Genomic DNA, 19437 nt, shown 5'->3' on the forward strand with positions numbered 1-19437 from the left:
GCTGCCACTTCAGATTGAAGGATCTGTTAAAGGCATGTAGCAACCTCCTGGGACCCCTGGTTTAATAGAACATAGAGGGCTGCACTAACAGGATTGGAGAGCATTGAGACTCCCATCAACTGAAAAAGCACCTGCCCAATTTATGCTGGAGTAAAGGGAGCAATAAGTTCAAACCTGATGGGTCTTGTTTGGCAATTGAGCGTACACACTGTCCACTCTTGATAAAGGACCTTTTTGACACAAGAAACGGCTTACAAATGCATAGAAAATGCAGCGCAGAAGCTGGCCACTCAGCCCAACTCATATATTCTGATCTATAATTGAAATGCATATTCCGTCTGTAAACAACAAAAAATATAACTGAAACATTGCTGGTTTTTCCTATCGACATTTTACAGGTATTAGCCCTCTTCCTCAAATGAGTACCCCTGAGAAAGGTGCAAGCAAAAGTGAGGGGAAATACGGAGGGCTGCAGAAGAGGAGGCGTCTCTCCACGAGGCATTCTCCTCAGCAAACATTCCAGGTTAGCACCGCACATGTTTGTTCTTCCAGTCAGTCTGGTTTTAGAGTCCTCAAGTAAACTGCATCCAGCTGTTTATAATCTACAGTATAATCTACAGCTTGACCTCCCTATTTAAAACAAAACTCGAAAAATGTTGTCAAAAATAGTGAGTTCTAGTTTGTTCAGTAATGATGGAATATATTAGGGAGATCAATCATAATTTCAATATTAAAACCTGTCAATATTTTACATGGCACGGTGGCAGAGTGGTTAGCACTGCTGCCTCGCAGCACCAGGGACCCGGGTTCGATTCCCGCCTTGGGTTATTGTCTGTGTGGAGTTTGCACGTTCTCCCCGTGTCTGTGCGGGTTTTCTCCGGGTGCTCCGGTTTCCTCCCACAGTCCAAAGATGTGCAGATTAGGTTGATTGGCCATGCTAAATCGTCCCTTAGTGTCAGGGGGACTAGCTAGGGTAAATGCATGGGGTTATGGGGATAGGGCCTGGGTGGGATTGTGGTCGGTGCAGACTCGATGGGCCGAATGGCCTCCTTCCGTACTGCAGGATTCTATGATCCATTCCACACTGCTAACCCTTCCCAATCTATGTCTATGTGGGTTTCTTCCGGGTGCTCCGGTTTCCTCCCACAATCCAAAAGACTAATGGTAACTAACTCCATGCTAAATTCTCCCTCAGTGTTACCCGAACGGGTGCCGGGGGTGCGGCGCCCAGGGGATTTTCACAGTAATTTCATTGCAGTGTTAATGTAAACCTACTTTTGACTAATTAGTAAATAAACTTATACATAAACTATAAGCTTATTGAATTGAATTTGTAGCGATAATAGACAGTTAATTTCTGTACTTTATTGTCTAGGAATGCAGCCAATGCGGAAAGTCATTCAGCAGTGCCAGTGCCCTGAGCAAACACTACCTAACACACAGTCATGAACGTCGGCACGTCTGCAGGATCTGCAATAAGGCCTTTAAGAGACAGGACCACTTGTAGGTGAACATTATTTAACTCAGGAATTCGAGTTAGTTGTTTTTTTAAACAGACTTCCCTTCTGCACCCAGAATGAAACAATAGGCTATGTTTCTATAAAAATTCATCCCAAATCAGATGCGGGTTGGGTTTGTGGGATGAAATTGGGCATTCTCAGTGTTCATGTGGTTAACAGTCTACAATCTTGTAAAAGTGCCTCCCTGGTACCACCCACCAACTGCCACATGAGATAAATAGCCTGAAACATAGAACAAAAAACACCACTAGACTCAAAGGGATGGTTTTTTTTATTTTCCATGGGGCATGGGCGTCGCTGGCTGGGCCCAGCATTTATTGCCCATCCCTAGTTTCCCTTGAACTGAGTGGCTCACTAGGCCATTTCAGAGGACGGTTGAGAGTCAACCACATTGCTGTGGCTCTGGAGTCACATGTAGGCCATTTCCTAACAGCAGATTTCCTTTCCTAAAAAATATTAGTGAACCAGGTTTTTCTGACAAACATAATAAGAACATAAGAACATAAGAAATAGGAGCAGGAGTAGGCCATCTAGCCCCTCGAGCCTGCCCCGCCATTCAATAAGATCATGGCTGATCTGACGTGGATCAGTACCACTTACCCGCCTGATCCCCATAACCCTTAATTCCCTTACCGCTCAGGAATCCATCCATCCGCGCTTTAAACATATTCAGCGAGGTAGCCTCCACCACCTCAGTGGGCAGAGAATTCCAGAGATTCACCACCCTCTGGGAGAAGAAGTTCCTCCTCAACTCTGTCTTAAACCGACCCCCCTTTATTTTGAGGCTGTGTCCTCTAGTTTTAACTTCCTTACTAAGTGGAAAGAATCTCTCCGCCTCCACCCTATCCAGCCCCCGCATTATCTTATAAGTCTCCATAAGATCCCCCCTCATCCTTCTAAACTCCAACGAGTACAAACCCAATCTCCTCAGCCTCTCCTCATAATCCAAACCCCTCATCTCCGGTATCAACCTGGTGAACCTTCTCTGCACTCCCTCCAATGCCAATATATCCTTCCTCATATAAGGGGACCAATACTGCACACAGTATTCCAGCTGCGGCCTCACCAATGCCCTGTACAGGTGCATCAAGACATCCCTGCTTTTATATTCTATCCCCTTCGCAATATAGGCCAACATCCCATTTGCCTTCTTGATCACCTGTTGTACCTGCAGACTGGGCTTTTGCGTCTCATGCACAAGGACCCCCAGGTCCCTTTGCACGGTAGCATGTTTTAATTTGTTTCCATTGAGATAGTAATCCCATTTGTTATTATTTCCTCCAAACGACAATTCCAGATTTTTATTGTTATTATTTCCTCCAAACGACAATTCCAGATTTTTTTTATTGAATTCTAATTCCACCATCTGCCGTAGTAGGATTCGAACCCGGGTCCCCAGAACATTCGCTGAGTTTCTGGATTAATAATCTAGCGATAATACCACTAGGCCATTGCCTTCCCTAGGTACTAAAAGCTAACAGGAATAATGATGTAGAGATGCCAGTGTTGGATTGGGGTGGGCACAGTAAGAAGTCTCATAACACCAGGTTAAAGTCCAACAGGTTTATTTGGAATCACGAGCTTTCAGAGCGTTGCCTCTTCATCAGGTGAATGGAGAGGTAGGTTTCACAAACATAGCCTATATAGACACAGACTCAGTTGCAAGATAATGGTTGGAATGTGAGTCTTTTCAGGTAATCAAGTCTTTACAGGTACAGACAGTGCGAGTGGAGAGAGGGATAATCACGGGTTAAAGAGGTGCGAATTGCCTCAAGCCAGGACAGTTAGTAGGATTTTGCAAGCCCAAGTCAAATGATGGTTGACTCCAAGGCAGCCTTCAAGAGGCACGGCAACGTAGAATCGCAGAGCAGAAACTGATAGCCAAGCTCTGCACACATGAGGACAGCCTCAACCGGGATCTTGGGTTCATGTCACACTATATGTAACTCCCACCATTTGACCTGGGCTTGCAAAATCCTACTAACTGTCCTGGCTTGAGTCAATTCGCACCATTTTAACCTGCAATTATCCCTCTCTCCACTCGTACTGTCTGTACCTTTAAAGACTTGATTACCTGTAAAGACTCGCATTCCAATCATTATCTTGCAATTGTGTCTGTGTCTATCTATATATGCCGTGTTTGTGAAACGTAACTCTCCACTCATCCAATGAAGGAGCAGCACTCTGAAAGCTCATGATTCCAATTAAACCTGTTGGACTTCAACCTGGTGTTGGGAGACTTCTTACTTCCAGGAATAACAGGTTCTAGGCCTAAAAATAAAGCTGTCCATACTTGAGGTTCTTCTGTAATACCACACTTGTATGTGAATGACATGTTCTCAAGATAACAAAAGGGAATTGGATAAATGTTTGAAAACACTGCAGGGAGAGTGCAGCTAATTGGATAGATCTTTCACAGAGATGGGCCAAATGGCCTGTATTGCATCCATATCCGATTTTAAATTAACTGCTGATGCATGTAGTAATGTTAAGTTACATGGAGGGAAATGTCACTGAGACTGGGCTTGCTCCTTTAAAAATAACTATTATCAATCAAAGTTAAAAGAGGTAATAACTGAGCTGTTGGTATTTAGGTGGTAAGCATTTACTGGTGGATAATTTAAATAAACTGTAGGAAGGAGGTTTAAGTTACTCGATCTTAAGCCAACCCCAAACCCTCAGTGAAAGGGTCACAGTGCCCTCCTCCTAGTGGCAATGGGAATACCGCACGAGATTTATTTGCGATAGTCTGGTCAAAGCTGTATGTTGGCCAGGCTCATAATTGAAATCCACAAAAAGTTGGATGAACAGCAGTGGGGTCAAAGGGGCAGCCGGGTTTTCTCATAGTCAAGTTGAGCTTGGCAAATGAATGAGGGAAGGTAGCAGAAAAACCGGATGCTAATTTCATCAAAGAGAGGCAAGATTATAAGTGTGTGCATGTGATATTTTTTTCCAAGCATCTGCCTAATGATTATTTATGATACTTAACACAGGTCTGTTCCATGAGAGATAATAATAGCATTGTCATATTACTTAACAAGCATTAGGAGCAAAATTTTATTAGTAGGTGAACTTAGTGAAACATTTTATTCTGCTCTCTGTCCTTAGATCTGGACATTTGCTAACGCACCAAAAGAATAAACCGTATGTTTGCATGGAGCATGGATGCGACAAGAGTTATTGTGACTCTCGATCCTTACGCCGTCATTATGAAGTTCAGCATGGCTTGTATTGTCAGAGGGAACCCTTTGCTGACAGCAGCTCCAAAGACGTGGATTCAACAGAGAGCATGCTGTACCTGCAGAGTGGACATACTCAGACCCTGCAGTGTGAAGTGGGAATGGCGCAGAGGCCCACGCCACAAGTTGAGCCTCTTTCTCAAAGATCTTCCCTGCCTCACCGAGAACTGCTGAGGCCCCTAACAAGCAGCTTAAGCCAAAAAATACCTTGTGAAACCGGAGCCAGTGGAAGCAAAATCACATTGCACTATCCCACACAAACTCACGCTACAGCAAGTGTGCTCACTAGTCCGAGCGTTTGTTTGTCGGAAAGGTCAGGCACTGTTCGACAAGCCAAATACAGCATAATGCAAAGAGAGCATTCTTCTGGTTTAAACTGTAACATGTCTGATCCATACAACAGAGTCAACCCTTCTCATTTTTCTGTAGCAGACCCCGGTGTCTCTTGTGTAGAGAGTCTCGATTCCTACGTTATGGATTCAGTGATTCCTGGTAGACCCTCACAGCCTGCACAGTATACTTTGGAGTCTTCAAGACCAGCAAGTTGGCCACAAGCCTTGAGCACCAATCATACATTGTCAAGAAATGAAAGTGTTTCCACCAGACAACAACCAAGTCAAGATCTGGTGTGGACCAACAACTTAGCAACTTACAGTGGCAGCAAAGGAAGCTATTCTTATATTGTCCCCAATTCCCAGCCCCCTGAGGAGGTATCTGCCACTTTTTCGAGTGGTGCTTTGCATAAGCTTGACTCATTTGCCCAGGCATTTACGAGGCAGAATTTAGATATTCAGTCAAAACCCTCTGTTGCAAAGCCCCAGGGTGAAAATTCAGCCGCGCCTGAATTCGACGCTTGTGGAAATGTCTTCAGACAACTTTTGAGCTACAAAGCTAACTTGAACCAATGGCAAGCCTTCCCTGAACAGAAACACCAAATACTGCAGGAACAGTACTCTCTGCAACACCAACAGCAGATAGCAACCTCACTCTTTACACAGGTCTACATGGGAGAGCGGGAGGCCTCCCCAATGCAGAATCAAGACCAGTTTCAAAACCATATGCTCCAGCTGATCTCTGATACTCAATACAACCTGTCTCAATCCCAAAATTCGGTAAGTCAATCACAGGTGCTAGTTACCCAGTCCCAGCAGGTACTTGCCCAGAAAATTCCGTCCCAGATTCAGAATAATGGATCCCAGTCGCATCATCCCTCAGAATTAGCGCAAGATTTCCAGCATTCCTTAAGAGAGGAAACCAATCCTCCATTTTTACAATTCCAAACCACCAAACCGTGCCAACTCTCCAAGAACATCCTGCCTTTCCACCCGCAAGATACAGAAAATACGGAGCAGCAGACGGGACCGGCTTTGCAGCCTGCGCCAAGGGGTGTTGTCTCAGAATGTCACAAGAAATCCAAGAAGAGTCCGTTCAAGGCGCAACATCCTCCTCAGCCAGTGTGCGAAGAAGAAGTTGTTGCGAGCCAGTCGCCGCCAGAGCAGCTGGAGGGTTGGTCACTCCCACCCTGCAGCAACAAGAGAGGCAGAATCTCTAATAAAGATGTGTGTATAAAGCATTACACTGTCACAGGTAAATCCAGTAAGAGTGTGTCAGTTTCGCGAAAGGAGCGACAGAAGTTAGATCCCAATTGCACTGCACCTCCTAGTCAGGTGGCCATGAACTCCTTTTCTGTTCAGAATTCTTTGACGAGGAGTATGGAAGGCTGTCTTCAGAAAGCATCTTTTCATGCTAGTGTCCAGGTAATTAACTTAATTTCTCTATAGGCTTTTCTTTCTCTTCCTTTTTTTTTCTCCCCTCGTCTCATGAAGGTACCGACTTACTAGGGTGCAGTTCTGCAGATGGCAGTAACTCTCTCCTGTGCCTTCTCCCAAGAATTCAGTTTTCCATGGGTAAGTGAAGGTTGACGGGCATTTTGACTGTGAGGACGTACAAGCCTGATCCTTCCAAAGATTGTAGCAGGAACAGGAACCTCTTCCTAATCCAGAACAATTGTGGTGCTCCCAACTATAGTCCCGGATAAGATCAGTTAATGTACCACAGGGATGAAACTGGAGCTAGGATCTGTGGCTTAGTACCCCACAGAGCAATGCATGTACCACATTTCCACAGGGGAAAGCTTTGTAGTACTTGTGGCTGTGCTAACTCAGTCAGTGGAAAATACGGGCTGAAATTTCGTTGGACACAGTGCCCATCATGAGTGCCACTGCACTGCTGGTGCGCTGTGAGACATTTGCGGGAATTCCGATTCCGTGGTGGGCGGGGGGCCGACAATGGGAATGTCCGTTGACCTCGGGTGGGAATTTCCGGTCTCGCTCGAATGAGGCCATAAAATCCCGCCCGTAGCACTGGCCCCCTCATCTATATAGTACTCATACAATCCCTGTGCAGTGTTTATCCTCCATTCGCAGTACACAGGCCTCGGAGCTGTATTTCCAGTACGAGAGCAGAAATATCCATAGAACATAGAACAGCACAGAACAGGCCCTTCGGCCCACGATGTTGTGCCGAGCTTTATCTGAAACCAAGATCAAGCTATCCCACTCCCTATCATCCTGGTGTGCTCCATGTGCCTATCCAATAACCGCTTAAATGTTCCTAAAGTGTCTGACTCCACTATCACTGCAGGCAGTCCATTCCACACCCCAACCACTCTCTGCGTAAAGAACCCACCTCTGATATCCTTCCTATATCTCCCACCATGAACCCTATAGTTATGCCCCCTTGTAATAGCTCCATCCACCCGAGGAAATAGTCTTTGAACGCTCACTCTATCTATCCCCTTCATCATTTTATAAACCTCTATTAAGTCTCCCCTCAGCCTCCTCCGCTCCAGAGAGAACAGCCCTAGCTCCCTCAACCTTTCCTCATAAGACCTACCCTCCAAACCAGGCAGCATCCTGGTAAATCTCCTCTGCACTCTTTCCAGCGCTTCCACATCCTTCTTATAGTGAGGTGACCAGAACTGCACACAATACTCCAAACGCGGTCTCACCAAGGTCCTGTACAGTTGCAGCATAACCCCACGGCTCTTAAACTCCAACCCCCTGTTAATAAAAGCTAACACACTATAGGCCTTCTTCACAGCTGTATCCACTTGAGTGGCAACCTTTAGAGATCTATGGATATGGACCCCAAGATCTCTCTGTTCCTCCACAGTCTTCAGAACCCTACCTTTGACCCTGTAATCCACATTTAAATTAGTCCTACCAAAATGAATCACCTCACATTTATCAGGGTTAAACTCCATTTGCCATTTTTCAGCCCAGCTTTGCATCCTATCTATGTCTCTTTGCAGCCTACAACAGCCCTCCACCTCATCCACTACTTCACCAATCTTGGTGTCATCAGCAAATTTACTGACCCACCCTTCAGCCCCCTCCTCTAAGTCATTAATAAAAATCACAAAGAGCAGAGGACCAAGCACTGATCCCTGTGGCACTCCGCTAGCAACCTGCCTCCAGTCCGAAAATTTTCCATCCACCACCACCCTCTGTCTTCGATCAGATAGCCAATTACCTATCCAATCTGCCAACTTTCCCTCTATCCCACACCTCCTTACTTTCATCATAAGCCAACCATGGGGGACCTTATCAAACGCCTTACTAAAATCCATGTATATGACATCAACTGCCCTACCTTCATCAACACACTGAGTTACCTCCTCAAAAAATTCTATCAAATTTGTGAGGCACGACTTGCCCTTCACGAATCCGTGCTGACTATCCCGGATTAATCCGCATCTTTCTAAATGGTCGTAAATCCCATCCCTAAGGACCTTTTCCATCAATTTACCAACCACCGAAGTAAGACTAACCGGTCTATAATTACCAGGGTCATTTCTATTCCCTTTCTTAAACAGAGGAACAACATTCGCCACTCTCCAGTCCTCTGGCACCATCTCCGTGGACAGTGAGGACCCAAAGATCAAAGCCAAAGGCTCTGCAATCTCATCCCTTGCCTCCCAAAGAATCCTAGGATATATTTCATCAGGCCCAGGGGACTTATCGATCTTCAGTTTATTCAAAACTGCCAGTACATCCTCCCTCCGAACAACTATTTCCTCCAGCCTATTAGCCTGTAACACCTTCTCTTCCTCAAAAACATGGCCCCTCTCCTTGGTGAACACTATTCATTCATCACCTCGCCTATCTCTACTGACTCCATACACAAGTTCCCACTACTGTTCTTGACCGGCCCTAACCTCACCCTGGTCATTCTTTTATTCCTCACATAAGAGTAAAAAGCCTTGGGATTTTCCTTGATCCGACCCACCAAGGACTTCGCGTGTCCCCTCCTAGCTCTCCTAAGCCCCTTTTTCACCTTGTAACCCTCAATTGAGCCATCTGAACCTTGTTTCCTCATCCCTGCATAAGCTTCCCTCTTCCTTTTCACAAGACATTCCACCTCTTTCGTGAACCATGGTTCCCTCACTCGGCCATTTCCTCCCTGCCTGACAGGGACATAACTATCAAGGACACACAGTATTTGTTCCTTGAAAAAGTTCCACTTTTCATTAGTGCCTTTCCCTGACAGTTTCTGTTCCCATCTTATGCCCCCTAATTCTTGCCTAATCGCATCATAATTACCTCTCCCCCAATTGTAAAACCTTGCCCTGCCGTATGGCCCTATCCCTCTCCATTGCAATAACAAAAGACACCGAATTGTGGTCACTATCTCCAAAGTGCTCTCCCACAACCAAATCTAACACTTGGCCCAGTTCATTTCCCAGTACCAAATCCAATGTGGCCTCACCTCTTGTCGGCCCATCCACATCTTGTGTCAGGAAACCCTCCTGCACACACTGCACAAAAACTGCCCCATCCGAACTATTTGACCTACAAAGGTTCCAATCAATATTTGGAAAGTTAAAGTCCCCCATGACAACTACCCTGTGACCCCCACACCTATCCATAATCTGCTTAGCAATTTCTTCCTCCACATCTCTATTACTATTTGGGGGCCTATAGTAAACTCCTAACAACGTGATCCAGGTGCCACTATTGGTGGCAAAGTTTGAAATAGGACATTTTCTGGGTTTTTCTTTGTGCTGGAGGACAGCCTGTATCAGGTGAATTGTTTTGAAAAGCAGCAATACAATACAAACAAAACAGGGCAAATTGATCTGAGCCAAAGAAGCGAGCAAAATGATACTGAAAAATACCTGCACACGAAATAAAGACTGATTTCCTCCAGAAGTATAGGATGGGTAATTCTAAAACTGTTACTGGTGGATGTGTGCCAGTGGGCGTATGCTTTGTTCCAGCTTTTAAATGTGCACAGCGCTGACCTCCTGCCAATGGGGTGACACATTGGAATTCTGGAGCAGCTAGGACACACACACACGAATGACCCAACGGAATAGCACGGAATAGCACAGCTCCAGCTTTTGTGCCCATGAGAAAACACAGGGCAAGCAAAGTCGAGTAGTCGGAGCCAAACCCGCTCTGCATCTGGACCACAAGAATAGAACTTCAGACCTGTTCTAACCAGATTGTGTGTGTGTGTGTGCGTATGTATTTGTGTGTGTGTGTATGTGAGTGCGCGTGTATCAGTGTGTGTGTGTTTTTTAAATTTTGTAATATCCTTATGGGGCACAGCCCCAGGCCATCCTAACAACTTATGAGGTAACTGAGGTGATGACCTTGGATTGTCCGTTCCTTTGAGGCAAGCTGAATATCTTCCGACATACGTGATCAGAAACTGACAACATGGCAACACTCAGAACAATGTGTTCTTGTTCAGCATAACATTTTAGGACCACAAGCACCATTTTTGTTTTGTAAGAGTTTAGAAGTCTTTCTGCATAGGGAGCCCCTGGAGATATCTACATGTTTATCACAGTAACTTTTTACATGGATTGAGTTTTACATGGATTTTCACAGTAACTTCATTGTTTGGATTTGATTTATTATTGTCACATGTATTAGTATACATTGAAAAGTATTGTTTCTTGTGTGCTATACAGACAAAGCATACCGTTCATAGAGAAAGAAACGAGAGAGTGCAGAATGTAGTGTTACAGACATAGCTAGGGTGTAGAGAAAGATCAACTTAATGCGAGGTAGGTCCATTCAAAAGTCTGACAGCAGCAGGGAAGAAGCTGTTCTTGAGTTGATTGGTACGTGACCTCAGCCTTTTGTATCTTTTTCCCTGACAGAAGAAGGTGGAAGAGAGAATGTCCGAGGAGGCGTGGGGGTCATTGATTATGCTGGGCTGCTTTGCCGAGGCAGGGGGAAGTGTAGACAGAGTCAATGGATGGGAGGCTGGGTTGCGCGATGGATTGGGCTACAGTGTGAATGTAAGCCTACTTGTGACTAATAAATAAACTTTTAAACTTCTTCCTGGGGACTCCTTACAAATTCTGCCATCCAATACCCTAAAATTCCAAAAGACTGTCAGCTGTCTGAATGGAAATAATGCTGGAAGGTCAACAAATGCAAAAGAGAGAAAAAATATAATTACCAAGCCACTGCCTGAAGTGTATAGTGCAGCTGGCCCCCGAAAGGACAGAAATTTGATCATCACAGACCTCTTTGGGATCACAAGTCCCACTTTGAATACTTTTTAATTCTATAATATAAAAAGTATAGAACAGCACCGCAAACATAAAGCACATTCAATGCTTTTTTAAAATTCTGCTTGCAAAGCCCTCAAAATATTCCAGCTTTCAAAGCTCTTTCTAACCTTCTGTTGTCCCGTACGTAATGAGCTTTGACTTTTCAGGATGAAGATATTTGCAGTCTTTCCAACTTGCCACAAGAGGGAGATGGATCGTCAGCTGTGTTGTGGTATGAGATTTTCCTTTGTTTAAAAAAATCTGTAGAGAGGATGGACAATATCTGCTCGTGGTTCTATTGATTTGGGGTGGGGGGAGGTGGAGGGTGAGCAGAGTGCCATTGAGTCGTGGGATGCAAGTTTCTACCTGTGTCACTGAACAGTGAGTTGTTGATTTCTGTGTGATCTCTCTGGTGGTTCGGAATAAAAGACATCCTGTGGGGCATTCTCTGTCAAATATCTAGTCAGAGACCTGGGAGCAGACCACCATCCTATCCTCTCGTCCAAAACGGTATGGAACATAGAAACCCTACAGTGCAGAAGGAGGCCATTCGGCCCATCGAGTCTGCACCGACCACAATCCCACCCAGGCCCTACCCCCACATATTTACCCGCTAATCCCTCTAACCTACGCATCTCAGGACTCTAAGGGGCAATTTTTAACCTGGCCAATCTCCCGCACATCTTTGGACTGTGGGAGGAAACCGGAGCACCCGGAGGAAACCCACGCAGACAATGTGCAAACTCCACACAGACAGTGACCCGAGCCGGGAATCGAACCCAGGACCCTGGAGCTGTGAAGCAGCAGTGCTAACCACTGTGCTACCGTGCCGCCCAGAAGGGAGACCAGAGAAGGATGATCCCAATATGTAAAAAAAAAAGATCAATGATGTAATTTGCCAAATGTGCTTTGTTAGGGATAATTTAGGCAGAATGCATCGCAAGTGAACAGCACTGATACCAAATGCCTAGCTCCCAAACCACCTCCTAGGTCTAACATAAAGGATCCAGCGCATGTGAGGATGCATTATATAGTGGAAGCTCAGGCTTGGCAAGTGCCCTGAAGGTACATAGAGCAACAACATTGAAGGGGCTGGTGCAGGAGGATTCCCCAACACTTGAAAGCTTCCCCATCGCACCCTAGCCACTCACCATCCTGACTTGGAAATATATAGCTGGGGTCAAAATCCTGGAACTCCCTCCCTAACAGCACCGTGGGTGTACCCACACCACATGGACTGCAGCAGTTCAGGAAGGCAGCTTACCACCACCTTCTCAAAGTCAGTTAGGGATGGGCAATAAATACTGGCCTATCCAGCGACACTCACATCCTGTACATGAATAAGAAAACTACTCCATTTTGTCCTAATCCTAAGAATTTTTGCAGGTAGTGATTTCAGAAAATTGTAAGAAAACCAATTGTAGATGATTACTTTGTTACTGATGTGTTTTTAGAATACTAGTATAGTTATAATACAACTAAAACCATTTACCCCAGATGTACTTTCCCAGAAGCCGCTGTGCAGTTTACCATTTTGTGTACACTTACAAAGGCACCAAAATTTAGTTGTGGAAGCAGTAGTGCCACGTGTTATATAATCACGGTGGGGTGGCATGGTGGCACAGTGGGTGGCACTGTTGTCTCACAACTCCAGGGACCTGGGTTTGATTCCCGGCTTGGGTGACTGTCTGTGCAGAGTCTGCATATTCTCCCCGTGTCTGCGTGGGTTTCCTCCGGGTGCTGCGGTTTCTCCCCACAGTCCAAAAGATGTGCTGGTTAAGTGCTAAATTCTCCCTCTGTACCCGAACAAGCGCCGGAGTGTGGCGACTAGGGGATTTTCACAGCAACTTCATTGCAGTTTTAATGTAAACCTACCTGTGATACAAATAAATAAACTTAAGCTTAAAGCAGTTTGTCCTGATCCTTCCCACTGCCAATGCCCCATGTGGCCTGGGTCACTCTGTGATCCTGGGACTCTGGTGTGTGCCAACCCCAGTCTCCCACAGTGGCACTATGTGCAGAAGCTACTGACCTCTGACCGGCAGCTCTTGGTAGGTGAGACATAAGCTGCCAGGGTTTTAATTCCAGGGGAAGGCCAGTTGGTGAGCCCACCACTGCCTGCATAGACCTGTGGTTCGGCAGGCTTTCCTGAAAAGCGCGGGTCTCTTGTTGGCAGGCGAGAGCCCTGATGCCTCGACAAGATTCCGCCCCATATTTGAGGCTTCCAGTGTTAACTGTCTTATTTTTTTCTTGGTCTTACCCAACCTTCAATCCGCAGCAGGGACTTGGTGAGTAGCAGCACTTCCCAAAATCTGGATGAAAATGAAGAAAACATCAGGTGCGAGAGGTGTCAAGGTGTTTTCCATTTTCTAAAAGGACTAAACTGCCACACTTGCCCAAGGGAAGGAACGGGAAAGCCGCATTCATTGGAAGATGGCGTCAAGTCACAGAAGGTTCGGGAAATTATACACATTTCACTTTGGAAAGTCAGGATCAGGCAAATTGCCCTCAGTGCATTAGTAGTGCTGTTGGTTTACGTATGGGGAACTGCAATGACTGAAGCTTGTGAACCTACTTTTAGCTTCAGGAGAATGCTGGTGTAGCTGTGTGTGCCACAGAACTGCTCTTGAGTAAGAAATGGCGTGGGTCAGTTAGTTACATGAAGCAGAACGGATTGATATGATACTGAATAGCAGCCACTGTGCTGCCCAAAGCACCCCCTATGGGCGGCTCGGTAGCACAGTGGTTAGCTCTGCTGCCTCACTGCCAGGGACCCAAGTTCAATCCCCAGCCTGGGTCACTGTCTGTGCGGAGGTTGCACGTTCTCCCGTGTCTGCGTGGGTTTCCTCCGGGTGCTCCGGTTTCCTCCCACAGTCTGAAAGACATGCTGGTTAGGTGCATTGGCCGTGCTAAATTCTCCCTCAGTGTACCCAAACAGGTGCCAGAGTGTGGCAACTAGGGGATTTTCACAGTAACTTCATTGCAGTGTTAATGTAAGCCTACTTGTGACACTAATAAATAAACTTTTCAGATAAGAACATAAGAAATAGGAGCAGGAGTAGGCCATCTAGCCCCTCGAGCCTGCCCTGTCATTCAATAAGATCATGGCTGATCTGATAGTGGCTTAGTTCCACTTACCCGCCCGCTCCCCATAACCCTTAATTCCCTTATTGATCAGAAATCTATCTACCTGTGACTTAAACATATTTAACGAGGTAGCCTCCACTGCTTCAATGGGCAGAGAATTCCAGAGATTCACTACCCTCTGAGAGAAGAAGTTCCTCCTCAACTCTGTCCTAAACTGACTCCCCCTTATTTTGAGTATGATTGTGAGTTTACATCCCACCATGGGGAGAACTTGATACCAGTAAAAATGCCCTTGTGAGCTGACCTGATTGTCATAAAAAATGTAACTGTTACACCTGTTCTCCTGTGTAAAGGAACCAAACTAGTTTCTAATGCTTTTCCTTCCATGGCTGGGACCCACAGTTTTCCATCTGGAAGCTAGTACAGCTCAACTCACTGATTGTTCTGGACTTCAGTGATTCATTAGCTGAGGTTTTACAATGCTTCAGAACGGGCAAAGATCAGGTACAATTGTCACTGGGTTCCACCAGTTTAATGTGAGAAACTGCTGAGGATTTTCAGCCTATCCAACCCCTAGGTATACCACTTAATTAAAATATGTACATACAAACATGCAAATTAGGAGCTGGAGTAAGCCATTTAATAAAATCGTGGTTGATCTGATTGCGGCCTCAACTCTACATTCTGCCTACCCCTGGTAACCTTTGCCTTAAAAAGTATTCAATGACCCTGCCTCCACCGCTCTCTGGGTAAAAGAGTTCCAAAGATTTACAGCCGTCTGAGAGAAAACTTTCTTCTCATCTCCATCTTAAATGGAAGATCCCTTATTTCTTCGATGGAAGACCACTTATTTTTAAACTGCATCCCCTAGTTCTAGCCTGTCCTCCATGTGCAAACACGCTCTCAGTATCCACCCTTTCAAGTCCCCTCAGGATCCTTTGTTTCAATAAGATCACCTCTCAGTCTTCCAAACTCCGATGGATACATGTCCAGCTGTCCAGCCTTTCCTCATAAGATTATGCCTGTCATTCCAGTTGAGTGAACGTTCTCTGAACTGCTTCTGAAGCATTTAAATCCTTTCTTAGAACAGGAGTACTCAAGGTGTGGTATCACCAACACCCTGTACAACTGTAACAAAAATTTACCAATTTTATATTCCATTCTCCTCGCGATAAATGACAACGTTCCATTTGCCTTCCTAATCACTTATTGCACTTTCATGCTAACTTCTTGTGATTCATGTACAAGGCCCCTTCAATCCCTCAAGAGTTCTGCAATCTCTCTCCACAGATAAATTAGGGGCATGGTAGCCCATGGCTTATGTTAACGGACCAGTAATCTAGGGCCAGGGCTAAGCTTGAATTCATGAAACATGAGTTCAAGTCCAACCATGGCAGCTGGAAAATTTAAATAAAAGATCTACAATAAGAAGCTGGTATCAGTAATAGTGACCATTGATCTGAAACCAAAAGAGAAAATGCTGGAAAATCTCAGCAGGTCTGGCAGCATCTGTAAGGAGAGAAAAGAGCTGATGTTTCGAGTCCAGACGACCCTTTGTCAAAGCGTCATTTGGACAAAGGGTCTTTGACAAAGAGTCATCTGGAACTCGAAACGTCAGCTCTTTTCTCTCCTTACAGATGCTGCCAGACCTGCTGAGATTTTCCAGCGTTTTCTCTTTTGGTTTCAGATTCCAGCGTCCGCAGTAATTTGCTTTTATCCAGCGACCATTTATCTACTGGATTATTGTAAAAAAAAAGACACCTGTGCCGGAAACCTCTGACCTCGTCCGCGACTGGGATTCTCTGGTCCGGCTGCAATGAATGGAGTTTTTGGCTGAGCGCCAGATTCCCCGTTCGCGCTGGCGGCGGGGCAGGAACGAACGAGATTGGAGAATCCCGCCCCGGGTTTACCAATATCCTTTAGGGCAGGAAAGCTGCTACCTTTACTGAGCTGGCCCGTTTGATGCAGACACACCTTCTGAAATGACCTTGTTGTACCAAATCTGTACAAAAACGTCACTGAAGTACGGTAGTGGTTCATGAAAGCAGTTCACCAGCACTCAAGGATGGCACTCAAGGATGGGCAGTAAGTGCTGGCCTTGTCAGCAGTGCCCACATCCTGTGAATGAATATTTGAAGGAAAAGTGCATGTATCTATGAGTATGTACAGAGAGAAGGGGTCAAGAGGTTTTCTTCTATCAACAGGCTATTTCTAACTAATCTGACAAAATATTATTTTGTAATTCTAACTTTAGGTGACTGACAATGGAATTGAGAAAATGGAGCATGGTGGATTGTTCTTTCAATACCTGGAGGATAAACTCAGTGCTCTTCTGCTCAAGAAGCCACTAGAGGAAAGTGTGGTGATGCCTCTAGTGATCCCAGTCTCTGTACCAGTCAAATCTGTCAGCTCCAAGAAAGATGGCAAACCGGGGAAGTCTGAAAATTTCCCGGTTACACCAAGGAAGTCGGTCACAACAAGGCTGACTGATTTAATAGTGCCCTCAAACGACAGCCCTGCCCAGGTGAGAATGGCCTTGTAAAGTCTTAACTAGTACGGTGGAGTCATCATACCAATGGAGTTGATTGTCAACCCCTGCAGCACGTAACTGAAGTGGAAACAAAGCAGCAAGTCATCACCTGAACTTGGAAAAGAAAACTATATTTCAGAAGGGATCTTTCATGAGAGCCAATGTGGGAAGTTCTGCTTTGGTTTCAGATTTCCAGCATTTGTGGCTCTTCTTACTCGAGATACTTGGGACTGGACCTATTGCAGTGTGCGTGTGAACAGGTGTTTCATTCAGTGTAATAGTCACAACCTCTTCTTATAGCCAACAGATTATGCTGTGAGGGGTTAATATTTGTTTGGTGACATCACACAGCAAAAGACGGGGGTGGGATTTTATGGCCTTGCTCGTCCCGAGGTCAATGGACCTTTCCGTGTTCCGCCCCTTGCCCGCTCCGATTCCTGTGGCAGGCGGGGCGGATCTCCTGAAAGCGCAGCACTCCCTCGGTGTTTCTCTAAAATATATCTCACTTCAGAGATTTATATTTTGACATGTCTGTGGGTGGCACGGTGGCACAGTGGTTAGCACTGCTGCTTCACAGCGCAAGGGACCCGGGTCCGATTCCTGGCTCAGGTCACTGTCTGTGTGGAGTTTGCATGTTCTCCCGTGTCTACATGAGTTTCCTCCGGGTGCTCCGGTTTCCTCCCACAGTCCGAAAGACGTGCTGGTTAGGTGCATTGACCCGAACAGGTGCCGGAGTGTGGCGACTAGTGGAATTTCACAGTAACTTCATTGCAGCGTTAATATGAGCCTTACTTGTGACTAATAAATAAACTTTACTTTTGAGATTTATATGTTGCAGGTCACCGAAACTGGCAAACAAGCAAACGTGAATTGCAGAGGCCACTCCAAAAAACAACGGAGGAAGCGATCTCGTCCAGAGCCTCTCTTTATCCCATCTCCAGCATCAAATCAGACTGGGGCGCTGCCAGGGATGGTGCTGTACCAGAGTCATATGCGCTCCCCTGTTTGCTTGGCTGACCACCTTCTGGAGAAAAGTTTTCAACCTCCGCCGTACACGCCTCCTCCGATGTTAAGTCCCATCCGTCATGGCTCAGGGCTTTACTTTAACAGGATCTGTTCTTTGTCAGGGAGCAAGGCACCGCACACAACATACACTCCTAAAGGAATCCTGGGCAGTCTTGTAGGTAAAACTGTTTTTCAATGCTTTACTAATTTTGTCTTTTACTGGTGTGTACTACTTAAGGTGTAAACTTAAATCTATACAATCTTAAAGGTTTCAATGTTACTGCTTTCAATGCAGTAAAATGAATTCACAAATTTATGGAGTATACGTAAAGGCCACTGAAGGATGGATAACAAAAGAACAAAGAAAATTACAGCACAAGAACAGGCCCTTCGGCCCTCCAAGCCTGCACCAACCATGCTGCCCGTCTGAACTAAAGCCCCCTACCCTTCCGAGTTATCCCTCTATTCCCATCCTATTCATGTATTTGTCAAGACGCCCCTTAAAAGTCACATAAGTTCTGTATAACTGCCACGTTGGGTCTTTTCCCGCACTATTGGTGCACAAGGCAGACTTTCATCTGTTTCTGTAATAAGTCCTCAGAGGCAGAAGTCCCTTCACCAAAAATCCCTTTATTTACAAGTCGGACAACGGCATACAGAGTGCTTTCAGTGAGCAGCCTACACTCGGAGTCCCAGAGGAACTGACACTCCTGGGTAAGTACAAAGCAAGAGGCTCCCTGATTGGCCTATCAATTTGGCCCTTATTCAGGGAGTTCATATTCTAACAGGCCCACCTCAATTGCCTGATTAAAGTCATTACAGTTTCCATGACGGCTGTTTTCCTGGAACAGTTCACTGGCCTGTTAGCTTGCGGGCCCCCACTCCGCATTAAACATGGCTGACCAGGAGCCTCTCCTCTTACCGCCTGCCATTGGTGTGTGTTGGAAGGACGTATCAACCTGTTGACCGCGTTATGAACACATCTTGGCCATTAAGTCCTGGGGTGGTACTTGAACTTACGTTTCTTGCTCAGAGGCAGGAATGCTGCCCGCTGCACCACAAGACCTCCATAGCTGTCATGATGTGAAGTTACTTGAATCCCTGGTCCTTTAAGATGACAAGAAAAACAAGCTGCTGGTACCAGTGAGAGTTAAAAATAACCCTGTTCCAGCAGTTTCAATAGCTGTCTGTTGACATTTTTAAAGGGGCTCTTTATAAATGTTTGCTTAACATCTAAAAGATACAATTTTCTCTGAAGGGAGTTCTGAGCTTAGTTTGATTTACAGGTTAAAGAAGCAATTAAAGGATTAGCCGTCTTTGATTTGGGGTAAAGGTAGCTTGTTTTTGGAAGAAATTAAGCACCTAAGTTTTAAAAAAGATTTGGGCTTTCATGAATGGGACTTGAAATCTATATTAGATTTTTAGAGCTTTATTTCATCTCTACATGGCTTTTGGGTCTGCCCAGGATGCAGGCCTGGGTGG

General features: G+C 45.5%; 1 protein-coding gene across 1 annotated transcript in view; it reads left to right on the top strand.

The window, feature by feature from the left end:
- Positions 1-19437, top strand: part of LOC144511120 (zinc finger protein 541-like) — a 48903-nt gene that overhangs the window by 2606 nt on the left and 26860 nt on the right. Inside the window, exons 2-8 of the mRNA XM_078241097.1 lie at positions 399-523; positions 1376-1503; positions 4629-6516; positions 11501-11565; positions 13612-13786; positions 16675-16944; positions 17789-18134. Coding sequence (XP_078097223.1) covers positions 399-523; positions 1376-1503; positions 4629-6516; positions 11501-11565; positions 13612-13786; positions 16675-16944; positions 17789-18134 — 2997 coding nt within the window. The remainder of the gene's footprint in view (positions 1-398; positions 524-1375; positions 1504-4628; positions 6517-11500; positions 11566-13611; positions 13787-16674; positions 16945-17788; positions 18135-19437) is intronic.

Source organism: Mustelus asterias, chromosome 24, assembly GCF_964213995.1.
Source record: "Mustelus asterias chromosome 24, sMusAst1.hap1.1, whole genome shotgun sequence".
In the NCBI taxonomy this organism is placed as follows: Eukaryota; Metazoa; Chordata; class Chondrichthyes; order Carcharhiniformes; family Triakidae; genus Mustelus; species Mustelus asterias.